A 23,084-nucleotide genomic window follows, 5' to 3' on the forward strand; every position below is an offset into this window, starting at 1 on the left:
TTTTATATTTGAAATTATCAGTGAAAGATTGAAGCAAAATTCCTGCTCAGAAACTAGTCTTGTTTAATGATACACTGAAGCAATAGAAAATTTCATACAGTGTAACAGGTTTGTGTATTTAATTTTTTTTTAATGCTTGTTATTAATCTAAAGAAAAAGTAGCTTGTTATGTTGAGGTTGTTTTTATATATGTTTTGACTAAAAACTATCTTTAATAAAAAGCTGGAGTAGTTTTTATCTGAGAAGATAATCATCAGTGAGTATTTCACAGCTCCATGTTCATTCCATTTTTTACTTTACAGTTGCAAAACATTTTAAAATTCTGTTGCTTTTTGAAGTTTGACAGTTTCTGGCTATCTTATTGTTTCTTGAAGTTACTCAGGAAAAAACGCATAGCATTTGCTCTATAAACAGGTTTGCTTTACTGTTCGGTGCATTTTCTATGCAATAGTGATTGGAAATTAGGATGCCGCATATAATAAACATCAAGATAAAGGGTTAGTTGTGCATCAAATTAAACAGAGCTCCATACTAAATGCACTGTTCAAATAAAGCAACCTTCTATGAAGAACCCATGAAGCGCTTAAAGCTTGTGTTTGGGATATTTTTGTAACCTTTTGAGCTATGAGTTATAAAATATTCGACATCACCAAACTGTTCCTCTAGGTTGCTGTGCTGATACAGCTATTTATTTGTGCAGAAACTAATTCTGGAAACAGAACATTTTGCTGAAGTAGCTTGTTTTAATGCAAAACTTTGGTGATGCCCACTCTTGCTTCACAGTACAGAATCATTCACTAAACCTGGTTAGTGACATCACATTGCTTTTCATACTTCTGTCATCTTATGCTTTAAGTTCGCTTTGGTGTCTGTTGAGTATTGGAGGATTGAATCAATGATCTCTCTGTCTCTCTCGTGCTATTTTGTAAAAACACCCAGCAGAAAATGAAAATGGCAGTAACAGGGTTTTAGAGCTCGTGTGTTAGATCTTGCTGTACTTCTGTTTGGGTAAGGAATAGTGTCTTTTTTAAATAAATATGAACTCATTGTGAAATTTCTGATTAAAATGTCCTTAAAAATAAGTAATTACGTTGGAGTTTTCCTACTCCTGTATTAATATGTCTCTTCATAAAGTGAGAAGAGGACCCTTTTTAGAAACATGGAACACTGCAGTTGTCAGTGTGGTCAAGTGCACAGAAGACCAGCTTAAAAACCTTTCAGTCTCCATAATCTCTGAATTGCACATAGCTGTAGTAATTGCATCATTTTGGGTGGAAGTTATTTACAAGTTAACTGGCTCTCTAGTTTTTGTTGTTGTTACTAGCTTGACTTAATAGAATGATTCTGATATTTAGAAATTTACCTGAAGGTATAGTTTATATTACTGAAGAGGGAAGCAACTTAAATAGTCTTAGGAATGAATAGAAAAATACAATCATTGGTTCAGTTCTCTGCTATGTATCATGCATGATCAACTATTATGTGAATTTGCTGCTCTGAGTGTCCATAGCCATTACAGCAATTCTGACTGTTCAACTGTTCTTGATATTACAGTGGACTAAAGAGGATGGACATAGAACTGCCACCTCTGCTGTCCCTAACCTGTTTGTTCCATTGAACACCAATCCAAAGGAGGTCCAGGAAATGAGGAACAAGGTTTGTAATAGCAGTAAAATAACTTTTTTGGTCATCACTACAATTAAGTTGCATACTCGTAATGAACAAACTTACATTGCTATAGTGAAATTCTTGGGGTTCAATAACACAGCCCTGGTATTGTCCTGCCCCTTTCTAACTAGATACTGAAACAATTCCTAAATGTTCTGAACTCATCTTGGAAAAAGATGGTATTACTGTCTACTATATGAAGACTTTCATTGTCTTACATTTTGTTTTTGTCAGACCAGTTGCTGGATACCTCTGAAACAGCCACTAATTTTGTAATTTTTGTTCCCTGAGATCATACTTTTACATTAGTGAATTGTTTTCCTGCTTCGGTTTCACCAGTTGTAATTGTGGCCTCGACAAAGAAGTCTATGATCTCTTTCCTATTATATTTTATTATATTATAATATGCTGTGATTGTTGCAGAAATTTTTGGGGCCTTTGGAACTGCATGTTAGTCTTTTTGAAATGACCTAGCAGTTAATTTTCCAGTCTTCCAATTTCAGATGTTCTTGTCACCAGTCTATCAACAGGAAAGTATTGAATGCATTGGGGTTTTTTCACTTTATTTCTTTTAAAGTATAAAATACGCACTGGTATCTTGTTAATATTTAACTTGTTCTGGATTGTTTTGCTGCTTCTAACTGATGGCCACAAGGAACATGGGAGTTAGCATTACGTCACAGGAAGGTCTGTGTGCAGGGGTACTAGCAGGAGTACTGATTTGTTCTAAATAATTTGTGTAAGGTTGACAGAGCTTTTGCTTTTCCTGACTTGGCATTGTAAAATAATAATCACTTGAAATGAGAAGTCTGGTGAAATTGCCAAGCAGTTTCTTGGTGTTTGAAACACAAATACTGTTTTATTAGAAACTTGAATAAAGCAACTAAGAGGAGGGAAGTAAAATTTCAAACTTTTTACCTTCCTGATGACAAGAAGGGTAGTAAACTAGAAAAAAGTACAGATGATGCAGGATCTTCATACTTTCTGAAATACTTGTATTTGTGTACTTGTGTGCATGTATTTTTACATAAATTTAATGTCCTTTTTAGTTGTAAAGTAGAGGTCTTTCTGGTTGCATGCTTTCCTTCATTTATCTTGGAACAAGAACCAGAATATTTTAGAAATAAATTTTGAGTCAGTTGTTATGAATTCTTTACCACTCTAGGATATCTAATTTAAATAGATAATACCTAGATTTAAAGATCCAGTTTCTGTTCCCATCTTCTGTATGGAAAGAACTGGGAGATATTTAGGATGCAACAAAACGGATATGTTGGAGTATTCCAGAGTGTCAGTTTATGCATAGAAAAATATTTATATGCCCTTTTGAGAATATGGTCCTGACTAGATGTAAAAATTGAATGTTGTGCAGCGTTTTACAGTAAGTTCTGTAAGAAGATGATATTGTGGTGCAGTATCGGTGGCTAATTGACAGAAACCTCTAAATGACTGGTCAGGTACAATAGACTTCTATAAATACGACCTCTGTGCTTCTCTTCTCACTTTTCTTTGCAAACTGGAGTTGTCTGTTACCTGATATGTAGAGTTTTACTATGAGCCAATACTAAAAAAAAAAAAAAAAAAGGACACTACGTGCTATGGTACTTAAAGATGAAATTCTGAGAAATGTGAGGAAACAACTAGGAACCTGAGCACCTATCTTCAAATGGTGCTTATAAGCAAAGTTTTATTTGATGGGTAGGGCCATAGCAATCAACACTAGTTGCAGCCTGTTGGCAGGTTCACCCACCCCTTTTTCAAATATGAAAATGTGGTTAACCTTTCTCTGTTGTTCATATGACTGTATTCTGCTGCTTTCCTTTACAGATCCGAGAGCAAAATTTACAAGATATTAAAACCGCAGGCCCTCAATCACAGGTTCTTTCTGGGGTAGTTGTGGACAGGAGTCTTGTACAGGTGAGAGTATAAAATGCCTACAACTATTAGCTTAAAGTTAATCTACGATATCCTCTGCTTTCACCTAATATATCACTATAAAATTATTCTTTAATTGGCAGAGAGTAACTGTTTATAAGGTAAGTCTTAGAGGTAACACCATTGTCTTTGCGAGAGTGCTCAGGGTCAGAAATTTAAGAGGCTTCAGCCATGTAGCCCAAGCATGTCTGTGGAGGATGCTTCTTGGTTTTTTTGCTGAATGTAATGCATGAAATTCAGAAGGCTTATTTATATGGGTTAGATACTTGTTCAAAACTAGTTGGGCTTTGTGACACTTTTTCTTTGTTTGTTTTCCAAGTTTATGTATCTTGAAGTATTAATACTGGGCACAGCAGGCTCACTGTGGGGCAGTAGTGTTGTGTGTTAGATATGTTTTATCATGCTTCATAATATTTTATTTGAAGAGCAGTTTGGAAAAAAAAAGCTATTATACATCAGTAAAACTTCAAAGCAGTATATCTGGATATACAAAAGGCTTTATCTATGAATCATAGCTCCAAAGTAAAGTTAAGGATTAGAGCTATACAGCTATACTGTATAGCTGAATGACATTAAAGTTCTGTATATCTGAGTGCTTTAACTGCCCCAGATAAGTATTGTCTGATATACTTTAAAAAGTTTGGCAAGCTTTATCATGACCATAGCATTATTCATGTTGGGTGTCATATTGTGTGCATGTCAATTCATTGTCATTTGCAATTTTTATCTACCAGTTACTGTTTCTTTGCATGTTTTTAGCAAGCATCATAATGCTTTTCGTTGATGTTTTAAAGCCTGGGCTCGGTTTGCTCTGTTTACTCAATTTACTGTTGCAGGATGCTCCCCTCTCAGACTGTACGGAATCTATTGAAGGGCTCGATCTCACAGAGCAGGCCTTTAGTCCCGCTAAATCTCTGTCTGTTAGAAAGGTACTGCCCTGTCATACTGCTCTACTGTTATTCACCCTTCATTTTACCTCTTCCTTACCCTGACCTTTTTCCTCTGTTAGCTAATGATTTGGCTAGGGAAAAAAAAAAAAAAAAAAAGATGGATCTCCAAATTATGTATATGCAACTCTACAAGCAGTTACCTTACCCTGTTAAAGTATCTTTTAAGGATTTTGATCTTTTTCTTTGTCTGTAGAAGCTGGTGAGGAAACACTTTTGATAAGGTGCTGATTAGGTTCTGCATATAGTGGGTTTCTTTGTGCATGCTGTTAGTGTAGGATTGCTCTAATTTGAGATCCATTTTGAGTTAGCTTAATCTCAACCTGGTTACATCAGTGTAATTCTGAAAATATCCACATGTTCAGAGTGTGTCATGCTGACAAACACTGTCAACTTTTGATTGTACGTTGCTAGACATCTTGTTTCCTTAAAACTTCCTGTGGTTATCTACAAGAGTTGCTGAGTAATGCCCCACATTTCCAAAATCAATTGGCTTTCAAACATGTAATTGTGCTTATGTAATATACTTCAGATCAGAATAAATTCAGGAGGTGTGTCTGTGGTTGGGGTGGGACAGTACTTTGAGGCTGAGTAAACAGGAACAGTTTGCACATTGGAAACAATCTGTCCATAGCTGTCTTTCCAGGTTTTGAAGGAGTTTCGTAGTGGTGATCTAACATGGTAGCACAGTGTGTAAATAAGCATCAGTGTCTCTTCTGCTCCAGTATTTTATCTAAAAGATTCTTAAATCTTGGTTTAGGTCATGCCTAACAATCTCATTATCAGAATAACTTCCCCATCAAAAACCAGAATACTTTGAATTACATCATTGTTGTAAATCTCATGACTTTATAATGCTTTCTAGTGCAATGAGCCAGTTTGTATTATAGATGGTTGTATCATACTGAGAATTTGATAAAGATGCTTTTCAGATTACAGTTTGTTTTATCCATATTCTGAAAGGAAAAATAATAAAGCACTATTTCCATATTTAAGATGAAAAATAAAACAAAGCCAAATTCTTCCAGGCAGTGCATGTCTTTTATTCTCTGCTTAATAATACCTTCAAAGTGAAAAATTGTTTTTATGATAGTCATCCATTGGTTATCACAACAAAGGCAGCTTCTTTCATCAGTGATGTGCCAGATACCTTTCAAGTATTATTTTTGGATAATGGCATCATCTTTCTGTAAAACTAGTCAAATATTTTACCTGCATTTTTGTAGATGGCAAGGAGCCAACAACAGGTCTGTTGGTATATGGTTTTGCCTAGTAGTGTCATGTTAGGATTTAGATGTCCAAATGATGTGTTTCCTTTTTGTGGTGTGATGGAAGTGCTTTCCTCTGGAAATACTGTGTAAAATGACATCACAGTGTTAATTACAGTAGGAGTGGCCTATTTCATAATCTTTATCATCTTAATATGGGTTGTGACCTGAATGCTTAATAATTTACTGTTGGGGGGGGGGAGGGTGGGGAACCAACAACCCACCCCCAAAAAAACCAACCAACCAAAAAATGCAAAAAACCCCAATGAACCCAACAGCAACAACAAAAGAAACCACCACAGAAATTTTGTAGAAAGATTATGTCAAAAATCAGTCATGTGTTGTGGAACAGAGGAAGTAGAAGAAATCTTAAGGATACTCACATAAACATCACATGAAACTTTGAGGAGACCTGTAGATCAAGGAGTTAAGGACTTTTAGGTACCAGATACTTACAAGTTCTCAGTTGACAAATTCTTCAACACTCAATTACAGTTAAAGTAAAAAGTGCCATCTGATTGCAGGAATGCTTAAAATGTATTATGTTTTCAGTTAACATTGACATTTATATCAAATACTAATGCACACTATTTTGGATGAAAAAAATCCTGTTTGTGTACAGTATGCATGTAATGCTTTGAGTCTTCTGTGCCTATGGCTGCAGTAGTAAATAATCCATTTTGCCTTGTCATTTGCTTTGTCCATGTTCTGAGAAGTCCTGGCCATGTTGCAACACAAGCTCCTTGTGCGTCATATAATTTTATTCATGTTGCAGGCTTGGTTAACCAAGCTTCTCCTGCAGTCTTGGCTGAATGAGAGGGAATGTTGGTTACTCTTACCAATCACCATTCTGCAATCGGATTTAAAAAGAAGTAAATTCACATGAATTTTCAAGCATTTTAAGTAAAAGGGGAATCACCCATTTCGTGTTTCTTCCTTTAGAATGGAAATTCTCTGGCTTTGTTCTTCATGAAAAGCCTCTCAGTTCTGCCCCAGACGTGGCACTGTGTTTTAATGGCGACTTCTACATGAACAGTACTTTAAGAATCTTGGTTTTTTGGATAAAGGCACTGCATTAATACCAGGTTGTGTTAAGAGCGATTGTTAACTTCAGACAATTATTATGAACCTGCTGTCTGATTGAGAGAAAAATTGACATGTATGAGGGTCCAGTTTTGCTCATATGTATCCCTGAGAACATGATGAAGTGCTTGCCTGTTAAATGATGGTCACCTCATAGCAATTTTGAATTTTTCTCTGAAAGCAAGATTTGGTGGAGAAGTTGCAGAATGACTGGATAATCTAAAATTTCCTTGTAGGATATGTGAGGTCCAAGTGTAGTATGAAGGTATATTGTGTATATTTAGCTATAAATGCCTTTCCCTTTGTTGGGTCTTTGTGGGAGAGTATGGCCTACAAAATTCTCAGGAGTGAAAATATATTCTGTTCATGAGTGTGATCTATCCATTATTTCTTACAGTGGAGAAAATGCTGTTGATATTCAGGTGCTTACACATGCAATCACACTTCCAATAGTCATCAAAATAGTAGCAAAATTGTCATCAAAATAATACTAGTACTAGAATAATCCAGATGAAATCACCAGAACATTTGTTTTTTACATGTCATCCTGCATTGAAACAGAGTGCCAGTCCTTTATATAAGAATTTATTCCCTCTCTACAGGCTGTCTAATACTGGAAGCAACTCCAGACCAATTTTCTTGTTCAGTTTTTCTGAACGTTCGTAGGAATCTCCGAACGGCATGGACAGGTTGATAGCTCTGCAAAGTCTTGTGTATTTTAGTGTCACATTTAACAATCCAAAATATGCCTTGTACTGTCTTTTTAGTCCTTTATTCTCGTTTCCTTTCTGTCCCGTGTTACTCTCTTCATTTGGTGTTGTATATTTTTATTTGAATTCTTGGAAAGCTGCTGTGTGGCCTATTCTGTGAAGCAATGCATCTCTACTTCTTTGATTTGTTCATGTTTTAGAGTAATCATGTTGCAGAACTTACTAGCATGCTACTATAATTTATTTTCCCCATAGAATCAGTCCCTCTACCCTTATAATTTTCACTAGTGGCCTTTGAACTGCTTCCATATTATTGATACTGAGCAAAACTGGATGTGTTAATCTGGAAACAGCTTTTAGCAGATCAAAAGTTTGCCTTTCTGGTCTCGTGTAATTTTTCTGCTTTTACAGTTAAAAAACCACAAGTGGTTTTTCTTTGTAATACATAATCCGCTTACTGTCATTGCCTCTGATCTTTTTCAATATTTCTCTTAAGTCAGAGATACTCAGACAGTACAAATACTGTTTGCATTGATGGCGGGTTTGGGTTTTGTGTGTGTTTGGTTTTGCTTTGTTGTTTTTTTAATTCAGTAAATGTGATAAGCTTGATGCGGTGCTTTTATTCCTAGTAGTTAACAAAGGTGCTCTCTTAAGGAGGAGAACACATAATGCCAATGCAGTAGTCATCTGGCTGCAAACTGTGTGTCTTGCTGTTCGTCATTATTAAATCAATAGGCATTCAGTAAAATGTTGTTTCATGCGAAAGTTATTCTACCCAGTCATTTTTGGATTTAACTTGCAGACAAGATTCAAAGCTTCTTAAACATTCCAGGAAGGAATACCAGTGTGCACTGTATGTCTTGTTCCTCTGTTGACTTTTGTAATCCTAGAAAACTCTAGAAACTCTGCCTGAAATCAGTGCTTTACAAGCCCCTGCTACTTATTGCTGAGTTTCACTTAAAACTACATATTTAGTTTGAAGGGTGGATAGAGATAGAAAGGGAAATATAGAACTGCCATGGGCACCGATTTTCTGCCATCATTAAAAGCTGGAACCTGTAGTTTTGGGGGCGTTTCACATTTTCTACAAAACAATTAGGATTTGGACAAAGGTTGATGTTTTTGTGACTTTCTTATGCATTATCCTGTAAGAAAAGCCATGACTATCAAATCGGAGGTTTTCTGGTATTGATGGAAATAATTGAGAAAAGGCTTTTGACATTCTACTCACATTCTGCATCTGAGATGAGAATTCCTCTTATTTTTATGGAGAAATGGAGGTGAGCTATAATGTTTTAGAGACGTTTCTCTCCTGCAGTTCCTTTCAGGATCTTACAGTGGAGACTTGTTGTTATGCTGTTTGTTTTTCAGTACTTCTGGCTGGTGTTTGCTTCCTGAAGAGCAGGATAGATTCTAACGATCAGCTGTTCTTACCTCCCCGGGTTGCTCTAGACCAGATTTCTGGAGATCTCTCATGAGGCTTTCAGAAATATATAACTGCTCTTGTCCTCATTCGATCTGGACATTCTTGTCTGTCACCTTTTTGGTGCTGACAAGTACTCTGTCTAATTTAATCTTCAGTTTTACAGTGCTGATCTCATGCTTGTCCATCAAGCATGGACATGGAATGGAATGTTTGTCTGTTTGTTTGGTGCTATTTATTTTTGAACTGTGCTTTCTAATGCTTTCTTTTAAATACTGGTATAAATAACATTTGAATATGAAGATGACTTGGACCAATCAATAACCTGTACTTATTTGGTACTGGAATTCAGATACCTCTTTTCACCAGTGAAGGCAGTTCAGGTATCACAATGACACAAGGCACAGACCACACATCAGTCATTTCCAGACTAGTGTGAGTGGAGTTCTGTATATCTAGTGAAAAAACCAAATGCTTAAACAAGGCACTTGAACGATACAGCAGCTATCCAGGCAAGCATCTTCCGTCTCCGAGACAATGAAAAGCCAATGGCTTTAGTCTTTACTGTATTATTAGAGAAGAAAAACTAAAAACCTTAGTATTAGAGAATCTCTGATGCAGCTGCTTTTGTCCATTGGAACTTACTGTACTTAGAATTGCTAATGTTTTATTTTTATTTGTATAACTTTTTATCTGGCTTGTATGACATGTTATAGATGCAAATATGCTAACTTGTATAAGATTACAGTTTAATTAGTTAAAAGTTGCTTGTAATAAACTGTTAATCTGGTGTATACAGAATGCATAGAAGATGGCTTTTTACTATAACATCTGTTAGATGTTACGTCGTAGCTACTAGAAATGGCTTTTCCCTTACTAAAAACAACAAAACAAAACAATGAAACCAAAAAAACCCAAAACAAACCTCAAACAAAAATACCTATGAGCTGAGTCCTGTGAAGTTCTGCAGGTATTCTGTGCCCAGACTGCCCTGCAGTTGGGCCTGGTATCCTGTTTCTTTTGTGGGGAGAAAAAGAAACGTGATACTTCTGTGACTTCAGATGTAATTCAGCTAGACTGTTTGGCTGCTATTTGATTTACTGCTTAATGGTGGATATTCCCTGGTGGAAACACTGATGTGTCTGTAAGGGTGATTAATGAGACCTGTTTTCTCCTTTATATTAACCTGTTGTTGATTTAAAAAAAAAATAAAATTCTGTCATAGTTTTTTTTTTTTTTTTTAAATCTAAAAGAAAATAAATGCAGCATTTTTCATATTACCTTTTTGTTTTGTTTTTGGTTGCTTTGTAGCCTCTGTACTTCTCAGGGTTCTGCGAGTTACTGCGCAATTGCAGATGTATCTTAATTTTCTTTTGTCAGGGAGAACTGGTGACTGCATCCAAGGCAATAATTGAGAAGGAATATCAACCAAAAGTCATAGTGAGCACGACAGGACCAAATCCCTTCAATAAACTCACTGATCGAGAACTGGAAGAATATCGCAAAGAAGTAGAAAGAAAGCAGAAAGGACCAGAAGGTTGGTTTCTCTGTGTGTGTTTTTTCTGCAATAGACTGTAACAGCAAGCTTATTATTAATTGGAAGGTGGGTTACCTGCAAAGGCCATGGATAAATTACTCAGCTTTTGTGTGTTTCAGTTTTTCCAGTGTGAGTTAGAAATTTAAAAAGCATATTGGAGATAGAATGTGCAATCTAAGTGTTAATGGAGTAGTCTGTAAAATGCATAGATCTTATTTTAAAAATTATCCTTGTAGACAAACTGGGGTGTTTAGTTTGGCCAGTTACTGCTGTTGTTAGGAAGTTGAAAGCTTGAAACTTCAGTCAAAAAAATTTTAGGTCCTGCAAAGTATTGCAGATTGTTCCGCTTTGTTTCCCTTAGTGCTAGAGATAGTCTAGGGTGAGAGAATGGTGGTGTTGCTTTTCAGCAGCAAAACTGCAGTTTTCTAACTCATTGAAAACTGTGTATTTGAGAAATCTGTTGAATGGGGAAGATACAGAACAACATTTGATTGCTACTTGGCAATGGCACATCTTGGGGACTTCCCCCAAAACAGACCTTCTAAGTTACCATAGAATTATGAGAGAATTGTGCTGTAAAAAGAGATCATTGCTGCATCTGAAGTGGTTATCCTGCTTTACTTCTGTATAGTTTTAAGGGATGATACTTGTGATGCTCATCTGTTGTTAGGTTTTGAACCTTGAGTGATGCAGGAACCAGAAGTGCCGTTTCTTTTGCAGTGTGTGCTCCCTGCTTCTGCTTTTTAATAAGACTGTATAGGAGCCATTGTAGATTGTATGTGTTCGGTCCATCAAGTATTGGACTGTGCAGGGTGGGATACTCTGCTGTTAGGCCTATATAACTGCATACATTTATTCTCTCAGTAACATTGCTACATCCTTCTTAGATAAGATATCAAAATATGGAGAGAATGTGTTACTGAGACAGGCACCAGCTGGGGAACAGAGTATATTGCTTAGAAATCAGACCATCAGTGAGCAAAATACATCAGATAAAAAAAATATATCTCTGGATTTGAAAGGCAGATCAAAAACCTTTCAAGGAACAGATACAAAGACTTTACAGGATCGTTGACGTATCATCACTGTCTAAATCTTTAGATAACACTCAGTTTGCTGCTGCATGGGTTTCTTGTCAGACCACGCAGCAAGTCATCACACATCTTAACCGAGAAGAGCCAGATGGGCAGAAGTCCTCCCATAAGGAATTTCATACTGCAGTGATCAAAGCATTAAGGTCTGATCCTGACCTTTTGGCTGAGGCCTCAGGTATTACTAATATGGTACAGCTGTGCTTGCAATCTAAGGAGCAACCTCTTTATCTACACCATTTGGAGATTCTGTCAGTTGACTCTCATCTGTGGGACTGATTTCACTTGTAATTGTATAGGTGAACTGTACGGAACAATGTTTTAATGTTGTTCCTGATACATGGTGTACTCTAACAGTTTGCCTTTGGATCTAGGGCTGTTTAAACCTCAAGCAAGGGGGACCCTCCTTACTAATAACAAATACACCAAGCACTGTGAAATCTGTTTTGAATCATTTAATTACTGCATGTTTCCCTGATTATCTGTGCAGTCTTCTTTTCTTTTGGGATGCAATTTTGTTTACTCCGAGTTTCAGCAATACAAAGCAAGCAAAAGAGCATTATCTTGTGTAGGTCTGAGAGCATTCCCTATGCCCCCCCCCCCCCCCGTTTGTTTCTATCTTCCTTGTGGTTTTTCCTCAAGTTTTCTTTAGAACAGCATGATAAACCAATTCATAAACAATTACATTATTCATGCCGTCCTATGAAAAAAACCCAAACAACAAGACACCACAGAGCACAACTGTGACTCGAACAGTTTTTTTAATATCAAATGATCACTTAATTTTCTTTTGCTTGTTTTGGTATTATTTAATATTCTGGCAGAATTTTGATTCAGAAAAATGTATTCATATCTTGTGTGCTTGGAGCAAAAGGACACACTTGTTGTCTCACACGCTGAAAGGTTTTGTCTGCCTTTTTAATTTCTCTTTGTCTGCAGAACCTTCAGAAGACGGCAGGCAACAGAAAGAGAGAAGCCCCCCTGATCACACTTCAGCTCGCACTCCTCCCAGTACGCCGATTAAAATAGAGGAAGGTATGTTCTTCTGATTTAGGGGCCAGGGGAAACCAGTAACTGCATCATTAGTGACTGACGCATGAAAATGTATGAACTAGTATCTAATAAAGGTAAATTATTTCTTGTATTTATTTTTATACTACCTAAAATATACTACACTGAACTATGAGTGTAATAGGACTTATGTTTACAATAATAAAGAAGTGTGCATTAATATAAAGACAAATTTTCATCTTTTCAGTACTGCCTTGTCATCTCTTGGTGTTTCTCAACTGATTTACCCTTTTGTACCTTTTCTGCGAGAAAGAATTGCTCTTACGAAATGAAATAGTGTCTGATGGTGAACCAGACACCAATTTAGATGCTTTGGTAAATCTCCTTCACTGATTGCACATTTCTTAAACATTATTGTACTTGGATTACACCTCAGTAAATATTATTTCCAACTCAATTTGAATCTAACTATCATTATATTCTCACCTTATGGAGTAGTTTTAACTAAAATGAGAGCAGGGCTAGTAAAGTCTACAATTTCCTCAAAAAAAGGATAAAATAACAATCTTGAACAGGTGTAATCTAATTTTTGTCTTGTTTCCTTTACCTTGTACATTGGATATATCACTTGTCTGTTAGTCTTCCATTCACTACTTCATCTCATTCTGTTTTCTATAAGAATGGTTGCAACCATTCTTTCTGACTTAACACAATGGCTGTGATGAATGCATAGATTCTCTACTTGTGCTTTTTTCTTCTTGTGGCTGCGTTACAAACAGGAGATGGATATGCTAAAGAGTACCTGTTACCATAGTAAGTATCATTCCATACTCTGACCTGCTTATGTGCTTTGCTTCACTCTTGCATCTTTGTTTTCTAAGGGCTTTTTGTTGCTTTTGTTTTTTGTTTCTTTTTAAAAAAGCAGGCTTTTTCAGTTGAGACGCTTGATTTCTTTAGTTGTTGATTTCATGAAATTCTAGGTAGTTACAGATCTTATTTTAAAATGCACTTCCCCTTTGAAAGAGACTGTGAAAGTGACATTCTGTGTTCCCATATCTGTGTGTCCGATTCCTCAGTTTAAAAAGGAATAGTCTGAAGTTGTCTTTCAGATACAGCTGAAAAAGGTCTGGGAGTTTCTGCCCCAACAGTTTGCTGCTGCCTACACAGCTTGGACCTGGTAATGAAATGAAAGAAAGTTCCTAATCTATTCCAGTGCAAAAGTGTTACCACTGACATTGATTTAAACTTAGCCAGCAGACTTCTGCACAGAAGTGGATATGGAACTACTCCTATGTTATATGTCAGCTGTAGGGAAATGCAAATTCCGGCCAAGGAATAGCAGCAAGTACTTGGTGGCAGCAACTTCTACGGCTATTTCAGCTAGATCTGCAAGGCTACCTCAGATTATACTTTAAAGTAATAAGGATGTTTGGCCCCCTCCATTTGTATGTCCTGTTATATCCGAAAGTCAGTGTGTTTGTCATAGAAGTGAAAGTCAAACTACATCGTAGATGCCTGTGACGTTACTAGTAAATTCTAAAACCTGAAAATTCTTTTAAACTGAGAATTGTGTTCCACAAACTCTTCTAGTTGTATAAATTTTCCAGGATAAACATACTAAGCTTGTTTTAAAGAGTAACTGGAAGTTCATGCCATGACAACTTTGGTTGGCAGAAGTTCTTTTGAATGACAATGTTCTCTGTATACAGCTGCTTCTCAACTTTTTTTCCCTCATATTGTTTCTATTTAAGCATAGCTGAAGTCAGAAAAGTGTGTTGTGTTAACTCAGTTACAGCCTAGTTTGAATGTTTGTCCACATGTTTGTGTTGGGGGAAAAAAACCCATAAACCTTTATTTTCATAGATAATGTGAATTGTAAACGCACACCGGTATTAATGTTACTTTTGAAATTCTTATGCCACAGTATATATAAAGGGAGAGCACGGATGTAGACGTGATTATTCAAAAAACCTGAAGGTTTTGAGGTACTGCTGAGTTCTTAAGCTGTAAATAGGTTTTGCAGCAAGATATATTTTCAGACCTTCCTAGTTATGTTACTGAAATCCATCAAGTAGAATAGCAAGGTATTTACATATTGTATACTTTCTTTATCAAATGTGGAATTTTTAAGTCACCCTAATTCTGGTAAAATATTGCCCTTCACTAGCTAGATAAACAGAAGTTTGTTTGATTCCAGCATAATGTTAATCTGTTTAGTAAAGATGATGGTAATTTGACAAACTGGGAAGGGATAGCAGTCCTGGATTAATGAGTTATAAACCTATTTATATTTATCCAATGTTTAGGCCAACTGGCAAGTGCTGTTTGAATGCCTGTGGCTTCCTATTTTTTAATTTTAAGAATTTCTAATCTCATTTTTTAAAACTTTGTTTAAAACTTTCTTAAACTTCTTTTAAAAAGCTAAAACAAAACTGACTGATAATCTAATATGGTGCCTGTTCTAAAAATCGGGCCAGCTAATGAATAGACTAGACTATTTCAGTTGCAAGGGACCTACAACGATCATCTAGTCCAACTGCCTGACCACTTCAGGGCTGACCAAAAGTTAAAGCATGTTGTGAAGGGCATTGTCCAGATGCTTCTTAAACGCTGACAGGCTTGGGGCATTGGCCACCTCTCCAGGAAGCCTGTTCCAGGGTTTGACCGCCCTCTCGGTGAAGAAATGCTGCCTGATGTCCAGTCTTGACCTGCCCTTGTGCAGCTTTGAGCCGTTCCCAGGCGTCCTGTCCCTGGATCCCAGGGAGAATTGCTCAGCAATGCTTTCAGTTAATTCCTGAGAAGTAAAATGAAATCCAAAAAGAGTGTAGTGGTAGTGAAGAATTGTAGGTGGTGCTTCTTACAAATTTGTGTGTCACATACATATGACGTTGAGCTAGAGCTTCAGGGGGCAGCTTGTAAAGTACGTAGTTGCTTTCTCTTTTTCACCCTATTTTAAATCCTGCCTGCATTATAACTTTTAAACTGCTAACTTGTGCATTCTGAGTGTTTGGCACTGAATACTAGTGTGTTTTGTTTTTTTAACCAATTAGAAGTTCATGGCGCTCTAGGTAAAACATGGTTTTCTAGCAGGTATTCACAGAACAGAGCTCTCTGAAGTATATTAGAGGATTATTAATCACATCTGGCAGAAATAAAAAGAACACTCGTTGTCATTTTCATAGGAAGAATGGGAAAGTATCAAGTATTTTCTGTAAATTCTTGTGAAAGCCTTCAGTCTTTTCAAATTAAAATGAACAAGATTTTAAAAGGGGGAAAACCAGTTGCCTTTCTTTTGTGCCTTTACAATGGGTATGGCCTGGATTTTGTTCTAAATTCCTCCTTACGTAACATCAATGGGGATATATTTGGCACCGCTAACAAGATACTTCTCAGCTACAGTGCAGTGATGAACATTGCAGGGAACTTTAAAAAGTGCTTGTTGTTAAATACATATGCACAAATTGGAGCTTTAAACACAGCATCTCTGAAGCATAGTGGTGAATGAGGGAAGTGTTACAACTGAGGGACTAGTGGTAAAGTTCACCTTTGGTTGTAAAGTTATCACTAGATTTTTGATGTTCCTTTATACAGGGGTGAGTTTTGCTGTTAGACGTCACATACATTTTTTAAAAAAAAGCTGTATCGCATAACCTGCTGAGCTCATTTAATTTGATAAACTACATGGATTTTACGTCTAGGAATCCATAATATATAGTCATGTCTTGCAAAAGAAGTGAAGCCTTTGTGATAGGAAATCATATTCTGGAGCAACATCTGTTAGATCTCATGGAAGAATATTATGAAAATCGAAGCATTGTGATTAAAAATTGGCAAGCCAACAGTTTAGAAATTAATGGATTTGCATGTATCAGATCCCTGCAAACCAGCAACCAGTTCTATCCCACCAAAAGAAAAAAGAATCAAGATACAGAATTTCCTGATGCTCTCTCTTCAATGCCGATGAAAACTGTAGGTTTAATTCCTGCTTGCTGTACTAAAATCTCATGTCGCGTGCAAATATTATAAATAAAATATGAGAGCAGTCTGAACAGTTACTTTCTTGCTGGTTTACACCAGCATGATGCAATTCAGCTTTATCTGTTCTGTGGTAAGAAGCATAAAAGCCAACAAAACTTTTGAATATCCTCTTTCTGTCTCTGTGGCCAAAGCTAAAGGAGAACAGACCTATTACAAAGGCTTTTATGCAAAGTAAATATCTTAAAGGTTTTTTTATAGGGAGCGCTCTACCATCAACTCGCTTCACTGTCTCTGTTGTAGGGACACTTACGTAAACTAACTGTGTCATTGTCTGTCCGTCCACTAGAGACACAGCAGGACCAGACTTACAAAGATGACAGTGACGCTGCAACTTTCAAGCAAACCCTCCCAGATCTCACCCCTGATGAGCCTTCAGAAGCACTCAGCTTCCCTCCCTTAGGAAAGGAGGAAGGGAGATGTGATGAAGATGTGCCCAAAAGCCAAACGGAATCACCTGCAGTGGAAAATAAGGAACCCCAGTCTCAACCCGCTGAAGAGCCAGTAACACCAACAGCTGAGGAGGGGACAGCAGCTGATGCAGGTAGTGATGAATCTCCAGGGAAGTCCCCATCAAAAAAGAAAAAGAAGTTTCGCACTCCTTCCTTCCTGAAGAAGAGCAAAAAGAAGAGTGACTCCTAAAGGCCAAACACACTGCAGAAACACTGTCATATTTTAAAATCCATTAACCACTAGAATGTACCAGATCGTACTGAGTGTTTTGTCTTATTATGTAAATGAATGCAACAAGTAATCCAACCAGCCCCTCAAGTTATGGCTTGATTGTTTAAGGTTATAACCAGAAACTAATGTCCAAAAAGGTGCTAATCCTGTGTTTTCAGCAGCTAACCACAGATCTGATCCCTAATTTGTAATCAAATGTAAATGACTTCCATGTGGAAGGTATTCGATTGCTATTTTTAATTTAAAGCCCGCACCGCTTTACAAAAGAATAAAAAAAAATTCACAATTAAAAATAAAACACGCATTGCTTACCACAAGAAGTGTTCTTTTCCAATATTCTGTTCCAAGTCACAAGTAAATTTCTTCTTAAATATTGACTTTTAGAGAGGATGCTTTTGCCGTGCGTGGTGTTTTCAAGCGGGATGTATTCTTGAACTGACATGTAAACTTCTGCAAGCTTGTGATTACAGATCATGTTTTAGTCAAGCTTTGAGGCTATCCATTCCTTCCTCTCCTTCTCCCCTCTCACTGTTGTAACAAAATGAAGGTGTTTTTCACTTTGTTTTATTTTATAACTGGCTCGTGGAATCATCTTTGATGTCTAGGACTGAAATAACTGTGGTGTGTTCCGCTCATGTTGTGCGTTGAAAGAGCCCAATCTGGTTTGGTTTTGTTTTGTTTTTTCTAGTGAATAGTTTAAGGGAAATCTGTCTTTAAGTCTTGCCTCCCTAAGAATCAGTCACATGGTAATTTGGCTGTTAGAAAAGGTTAAAAAGTAACTGTCTTAAAAGTATTTCACAAGTTTTTCAGCTGGCGGTATGAGGCATGGGCAGTTATATTTTGGGCCTTAACATAGGGGTTTTTCACCCTCTTAAGAATCCCTTGGGTGCACATGCAAACCTGCTGCATATAAACCCTATTTGCAGCCTTTTGTGTTTGTTCCTTCCCATGATAAAAATGTAAATGCATTACACTGAATATTTAACCTTGTTTTATATTAATTATTTTCACTTACAAAAACTGGCAATTCTTCAATAATTTTTTTTTTGTTGCCAGCAGTAAAGTACAGAAATCCCAAGTAACCTTAGAGGTGTATTTTCACAGTTTGCTATAAATGTTTGTTTAATATGTAGCATGGTAAAGAAAATCACTTTTGCCACTGAACTCACTGTTTTCCAGTGATTGCCATGCTTCTGTCTATCACTAATCGTAAAAGTAGTTTAAGATCAGATAGGTAAAGCTTGCAGGAATTCTCCAGAAACCGTGCGTAATTACCCCAGGCAAAAGCGGGGAAGGCTGGTAACCATTTCTGGTTTTAGCAGCAGGAACCATTGACACCCGGTGTGGGAGAGAGAAACACTGACTCACAGTAAGCGTCTGTAACAAAACAGAATATGGATGTAACCTTTTAGGACAATATTAAACGTTGCAATTGGTAAAATAGCAGAAAACTGATGCCTTATCTTCATGCAGCAGAAAGCATCAAAGGAGAGGTGGGTTGAGCGGTCGGAGGCGGCTGCGGACGGACAGGGCCTGTGTTAGGCTGGGGGGTGCCGATACCTGGGGCTGCTTTCGGGCAGCGAAGGGGAAAAGGAGGACGAGAGCTGTAAGGCCTCCAATGGGCAGAGAGAGAGGTTTTGAGGTAGTAAGTGACGTCGTTGAGAAGCGTCGGGTGGGCGGTTGTGGAACGGGTAGAGGTAGGGTGGGACAGAAGCAGCAGGAGAGCACTGCAGGAGAGACCCCTGAGCAGCAATGTTTAGTCAGGACTGCATGGCACGAATGGCTTTCGGCTTGTACTTCAACCTTGTATGTCCTCTGTACACTAGGAAGCATACAATACTTATTTTGCTAAATTGTGTTCTATTGCAGGGTCATAATTAAATGACTAATTGCTATATGTTTCAGTTCTTTAATGGAGTCCCTCCATTTATCTTGACCACATATGCAATGACTCTTAATTTCTAATTTTGTAGTTTGTTCTTTTAATTCTTTGTATTACAATATGAAATGTAGTCATGTATGGTATGGTTACACACTTTGGGGCAGAATAAAGTCCTGTATTTTTCTTTCTTGTATCATTAAGTTCTACTCACAAATAAAATCTTTAAAAAAAAAAAAAAAGTCTTTTCCTGCTCTGCTTTCAAGACTTGTACAGCTTTATTCTGCAGCTGTAGCTTGTTGAATTTTGTTTGCTCCACTTTCTTTTAATGATTAATGTGTTGCCTAATGATTGCTTTAATGTACTCTCAGAAAACTCCAGTTGGCTACCTTAGGGCTTCCTTCCCTGAGAGTCCCAGCTAGGCTGCAGGCAGAACCTGGTGGAGGGGTCCTTCCTTCAGCAGCCCTGCCTGGGAGTCAGCAGGCTGGGAGGTTGGCCCACTCGAGGAGGCTTTTGGCACCTGGGGTGGAGTTCTGGACCCCACTTCGGCTTAGCCAAACAACTGTCCTTGGGTTAGGTGGGTCTAATGTCATAAACTGTAATTAACTGACTAGACAAGTGTACAATGTAACAGTTTATTTGTAACGCAAAAAGAACAGTACTTGGTCATCAAAAAACATTACACAGTATTAGAAATATAAAAGCTCTCTCAAAATTTAATTGTGTATTAAAAACGGTCCACCTGTGCCACAGTATCAGTCAGGCGGAGCATTTGTGGAGATCTCGTGACAGCTGGATAGAAACTGCCCATTAGAGGTACCGTGTGGATTTGTTCTCTGCTGGACAGAACCGTGCCTGTCGCAGAGGCTGCGGGCAGTGCCCCCGGTGGGGCTTGTGCTGATGAGGAAGGGAGAGGCGCAGAGAAGAGCTCTGTGAATGCACCGGTGCCGCGTTCAGCAGCACCAGAGGGTGAGTTGGGATTGCAGCGTGCTGCGTTGCTGTCACACCCCCCCTCTGCTTGTCTGATGATCTTAATGCTTTACTCAACTGTTTTGTGGGGTTTTTGGTTTTTTCTGTTTGCAAAGTGAGCCCTGCTGGCTGGGAGGCCATCTTAAACATCACTGCTTGTGGAGGGCCATAAGAAACTTGAAGTCTGTTGTTGCTGCAAATGGTCATGACCCGTCTCCGTGCAGAAGATCAAAATTCGCCTCTTCGTGTTTGATCAGCAGAGTCAGGTCTTGCAGAGGTCCTTGGAAGCTGGTGATAGTTCTGTGGTTACTTCCTACTCCTCTTTTCTTTGCTGTTTTATAGAGCTAAGTAAAACAAAGGGGATGAGGAAGAAAGCGCCACAGACAGTGAAGCAAACCTCTGCCCCTGCCAGCCAGTAAACTGCAAAGGAAACAAGATTTAGCTCGTTAGTACACTTGTCCTTGCCTCAAGGTAAACTGGGCTTTAGAGCTGCTGCTGTCAACGACTTAGCGATACAACTGTAGAACACACAACTACTGAATCTTTCACTGCACATCCTTGCTGGCACATAAGTTATAAAGAGGAGGTGGCCAATAGCAGTGCTGGTTCTCTTCCAAGGAAAAGTGGTTATTTTGAATAGGATATTTTCATTCTTGCCAGTATGGCAAAAGGGAAGTTCCTATTCACGCATTCATTGAGCTTTACAAGGCAACTATTCAACTCTGCCCCAGCACCTCCTCCACAGCTGCTCTTGGCACTGCCTGTGCTGCTCTTGAAGGTCTCTCACTGTTGGCATCGCTCTCCTGACATGAAACACTCCTGAATCCAATGCCGAGGGCAGGACTTGCGCTGCACTCGGGAGCAGTTTTGCTGTTAGGTCCAAAGCCTGGCTCTTCCTTTCAGAAAGCTGCTGTGCACAGCAGTAGTGTGGTGAGCCAGAGCGAGCCAGTTGCTTGGCGTATGGATGCGGTCAGGAAAGAGAGTCTGGCTTTGCTCAGAGTTCAAGCTCTGACTTGCTGTGTAGCTGCTTCCCCTTGTTCTGTCCCTTTACCCTGTAATGGCCTGGGGGAACTGAACCCCGTACAGGCGGTACCTGTGCTCCTTAGGCACGCTCTAGGTTTGGCCTTAGCTGGGGCCACGAGGCACTGCACACTCCCGAGCTCTGGGGCATTAGTAGAGTGCGGACTCTTTTCTCTAGTTTATAGGTTACAGATGCTTTTAATGCTGAAAGTTCTTTACTGCACATTATTGACTGTCCCTCCTTAATTTGTCTTAATTAAGACAATTAAGCACCTTAATTAATCTTGGGATGCAGCTTCAAGAGATGTGGGGGAACCAGTTACCACAGCGCAGGAGACCTTTATTTCACCCACTCCTGTTTACCCAGTGCCAGGGGGACCCCTTAGCAGGTGGGGTTACCTGCTAAAAATGGCTAAAAATATGCCCAGCGAAGGCAAGGGTTCCTGGTCAGCCTCCGGCTCTCTGCACGCTGGGGCCAGGCCCTCCATGGTGCTCCTCTGCCCGCAGAGCTACACGCAGGGCTTAGGTTGACGCTGTTGCTGGAATTTTTAAAGAGTCAGGCAATACCTGCTGTCTAGTTTAGCTCTGCTTGTATGGACTTTTTTAACTTATCCATGAGGCTTTCGTTGGTGCTAACAAGGACCATGTCCTGCCCCTGGTGCAGCTCTCAGGGGTACCTACTTCTGCAGAGACAACTTTATGACTCTGAAAACGTGCTGCACTTCCGACCCGCCCGGGCTGTGGGGACCCAGAGTGACACTGTATGTCGGCAAAGGCAGGAAGGAGCGCGAGGCCACACTCACCTGTAGCTGACAGGATCGGTCCCAGGGCTCTGGCAAGGGCGCCCAGGCTCCTCAGGATCCCCATGACTCGTCCTTTCTGGCTGGCAGAGCCTGTGCAAGCAGAGAGACGTCAGTGCCGAGGTTTTGCTTGGGGCAGGGAAAGCATGCAGGGCAAGGCACTGCTGTAGCTCTTGGAGCCTTGTTCTTTTGGAGGTTATTATTTCCCACATGCATCTCCCCCTCCTTTAATTTCACACTCACTGCCCAAGCTGCATTAATTTCTCCTCCACCAAGATAAACATGACTGCGTCACTGAAAAAACACTAGGGCTTGTCAAGAGTGCTTATCCATAGACAACTTGTCCTGCACCCTCCCCAGCCCCCCAGACAAAAACGACAACAAACAAGCTTTGCATTGTACAACAGATCTGCTGAGGCAGCACAGGTGTATAATAAATAGAGAAGCATGGATGCAAGTTAAGTAAGAGCAACCTAAAAGTGGCATTAATGAGCAAAGCCTTACTTTTTCGCCTCAGCAAGCACTGTAGTGCTGCCAACCAACTGAACCAAAGCTAAAGAAAGAACTGTGTCATCCACAGATGGCAACACAGCTACATCTGCTTTAGAAGGTTACATAGCAACCAGTGCCACAAACGCGCAAGGTTTTAGAAAGTTCCTTAGAAGGTCTTTTCTAAGGAATCAGGAAGAAATTATTTTACTGCTGGCAGCAATGGCTGGTGTCTCTTCCAGAGAACCCAGGCAATTCCCTGCTCAGTGCTGTTTGTAGCCTTTGCCCACTCTTCCTCATCTTCTTAATCATAACCAGAAATAAGGTTGCTTCAAGTTTCCCCATCACACTGGAACAAGGTGCGTTACACAGTACAAAATTGAAGTGCGATACTGATGGTCACTCTGAACAGATCATTGCTGTTTGTCAGCTCTGAAACTATCCATTACAGAGTGCCAACGGTTTTCAGAAACGGGTACCAGTCAGTTTGGGGTTTTCCTATGCTCCCTTGCGGGGTGTTTCTGAATTCCCCAGA

The 23,084-nt window shown here is 38.9% G+C and overlaps 2 protein-coding genes across 11 annotated transcripts in view; one reads left to right on the forward strand and one right to left on the reverse strand.

Moving 5' to 3' along the window:
• Positions 1–19,513, forward strand: part of ADD1 (adducin 1) — a 66,579-nt gene extending 47,066 nt beyond the window's left edge. For 3 of the 6 annotated variants that reach the window (XM_075021538.1, XM_075021716.1, XM_075021632.1), the window contains exons 11-15: positions 1,555–1,656; positions 3,496–3,585; positions 10,415–10,571; positions 12,602–12,697; positions 16,998–19,513. In XM_075021538.1, the coding sequence (XP_074877639.1) occupies positions 1,555–1,656; positions 3,496–3,585; positions 10,415–10,571; positions 12,602–12,697; positions 16,998–17,350 (798 nt within the window). In that variant the 3' untranslated portion in view covers positions 17,351–19,513. Of the gene's footprint in view, positions 1–1,554; positions 1,657–3,495; positions 3,586–4,439; positions 4,533–10,414; positions 10,572–11,322; positions 11,384–11,517; positions 11,519–11,719; positions 11,841–12,601; positions 12,698–13,452; positions 13,488–16,997 lie in introns of those variants that run through there. The other 3 variants (XM_075021925.1, XM_075021805.1, XM_075021896.1) reach the window with 3 other exon arrangements.
• A 379-nt stretch (positions 19,514–19,892) lies between these two features.
• Positions 19,893–23,084, reverse strand: part of MFSD10 (major facilitator superfamily domain containing 10) — a 30,699-nt gene continuing 27,507 nt past the window's right edge. For all 5 annotated transcript variants that reach the window (XM_075022074.1, XM_075022158.1, XM_075021966.1 and 2 more), the window contains exons 12-13: positions 22,064–22,153; positions 19,893–20,660 (exon numbers count right to left, since the gene is read on the reverse strand). In XM_075022074.1, the coding sequence (XP_074878175.1) occupies positions 20,554–20,660; positions 22,064–22,153 (197 nt within the window). In that variant the 3' untranslated portion in view covers positions 19,893–20,553. The remainder of the gene's footprint in view (positions 20,661–22,063; positions 22,154–23,084) is intronic.

This window comes from Buteo buteo, chromosome 1, assembly GCF_964188355.1.
Source record: "Buteo buteo chromosome 1, bButBut1.hap1.1, whole genome shotgun sequence".
NCBI lineage: Eukaryota > Metazoa > Chordata > Aves > Accipitriformes > Accipitridae > Buteo > Buteo buteo.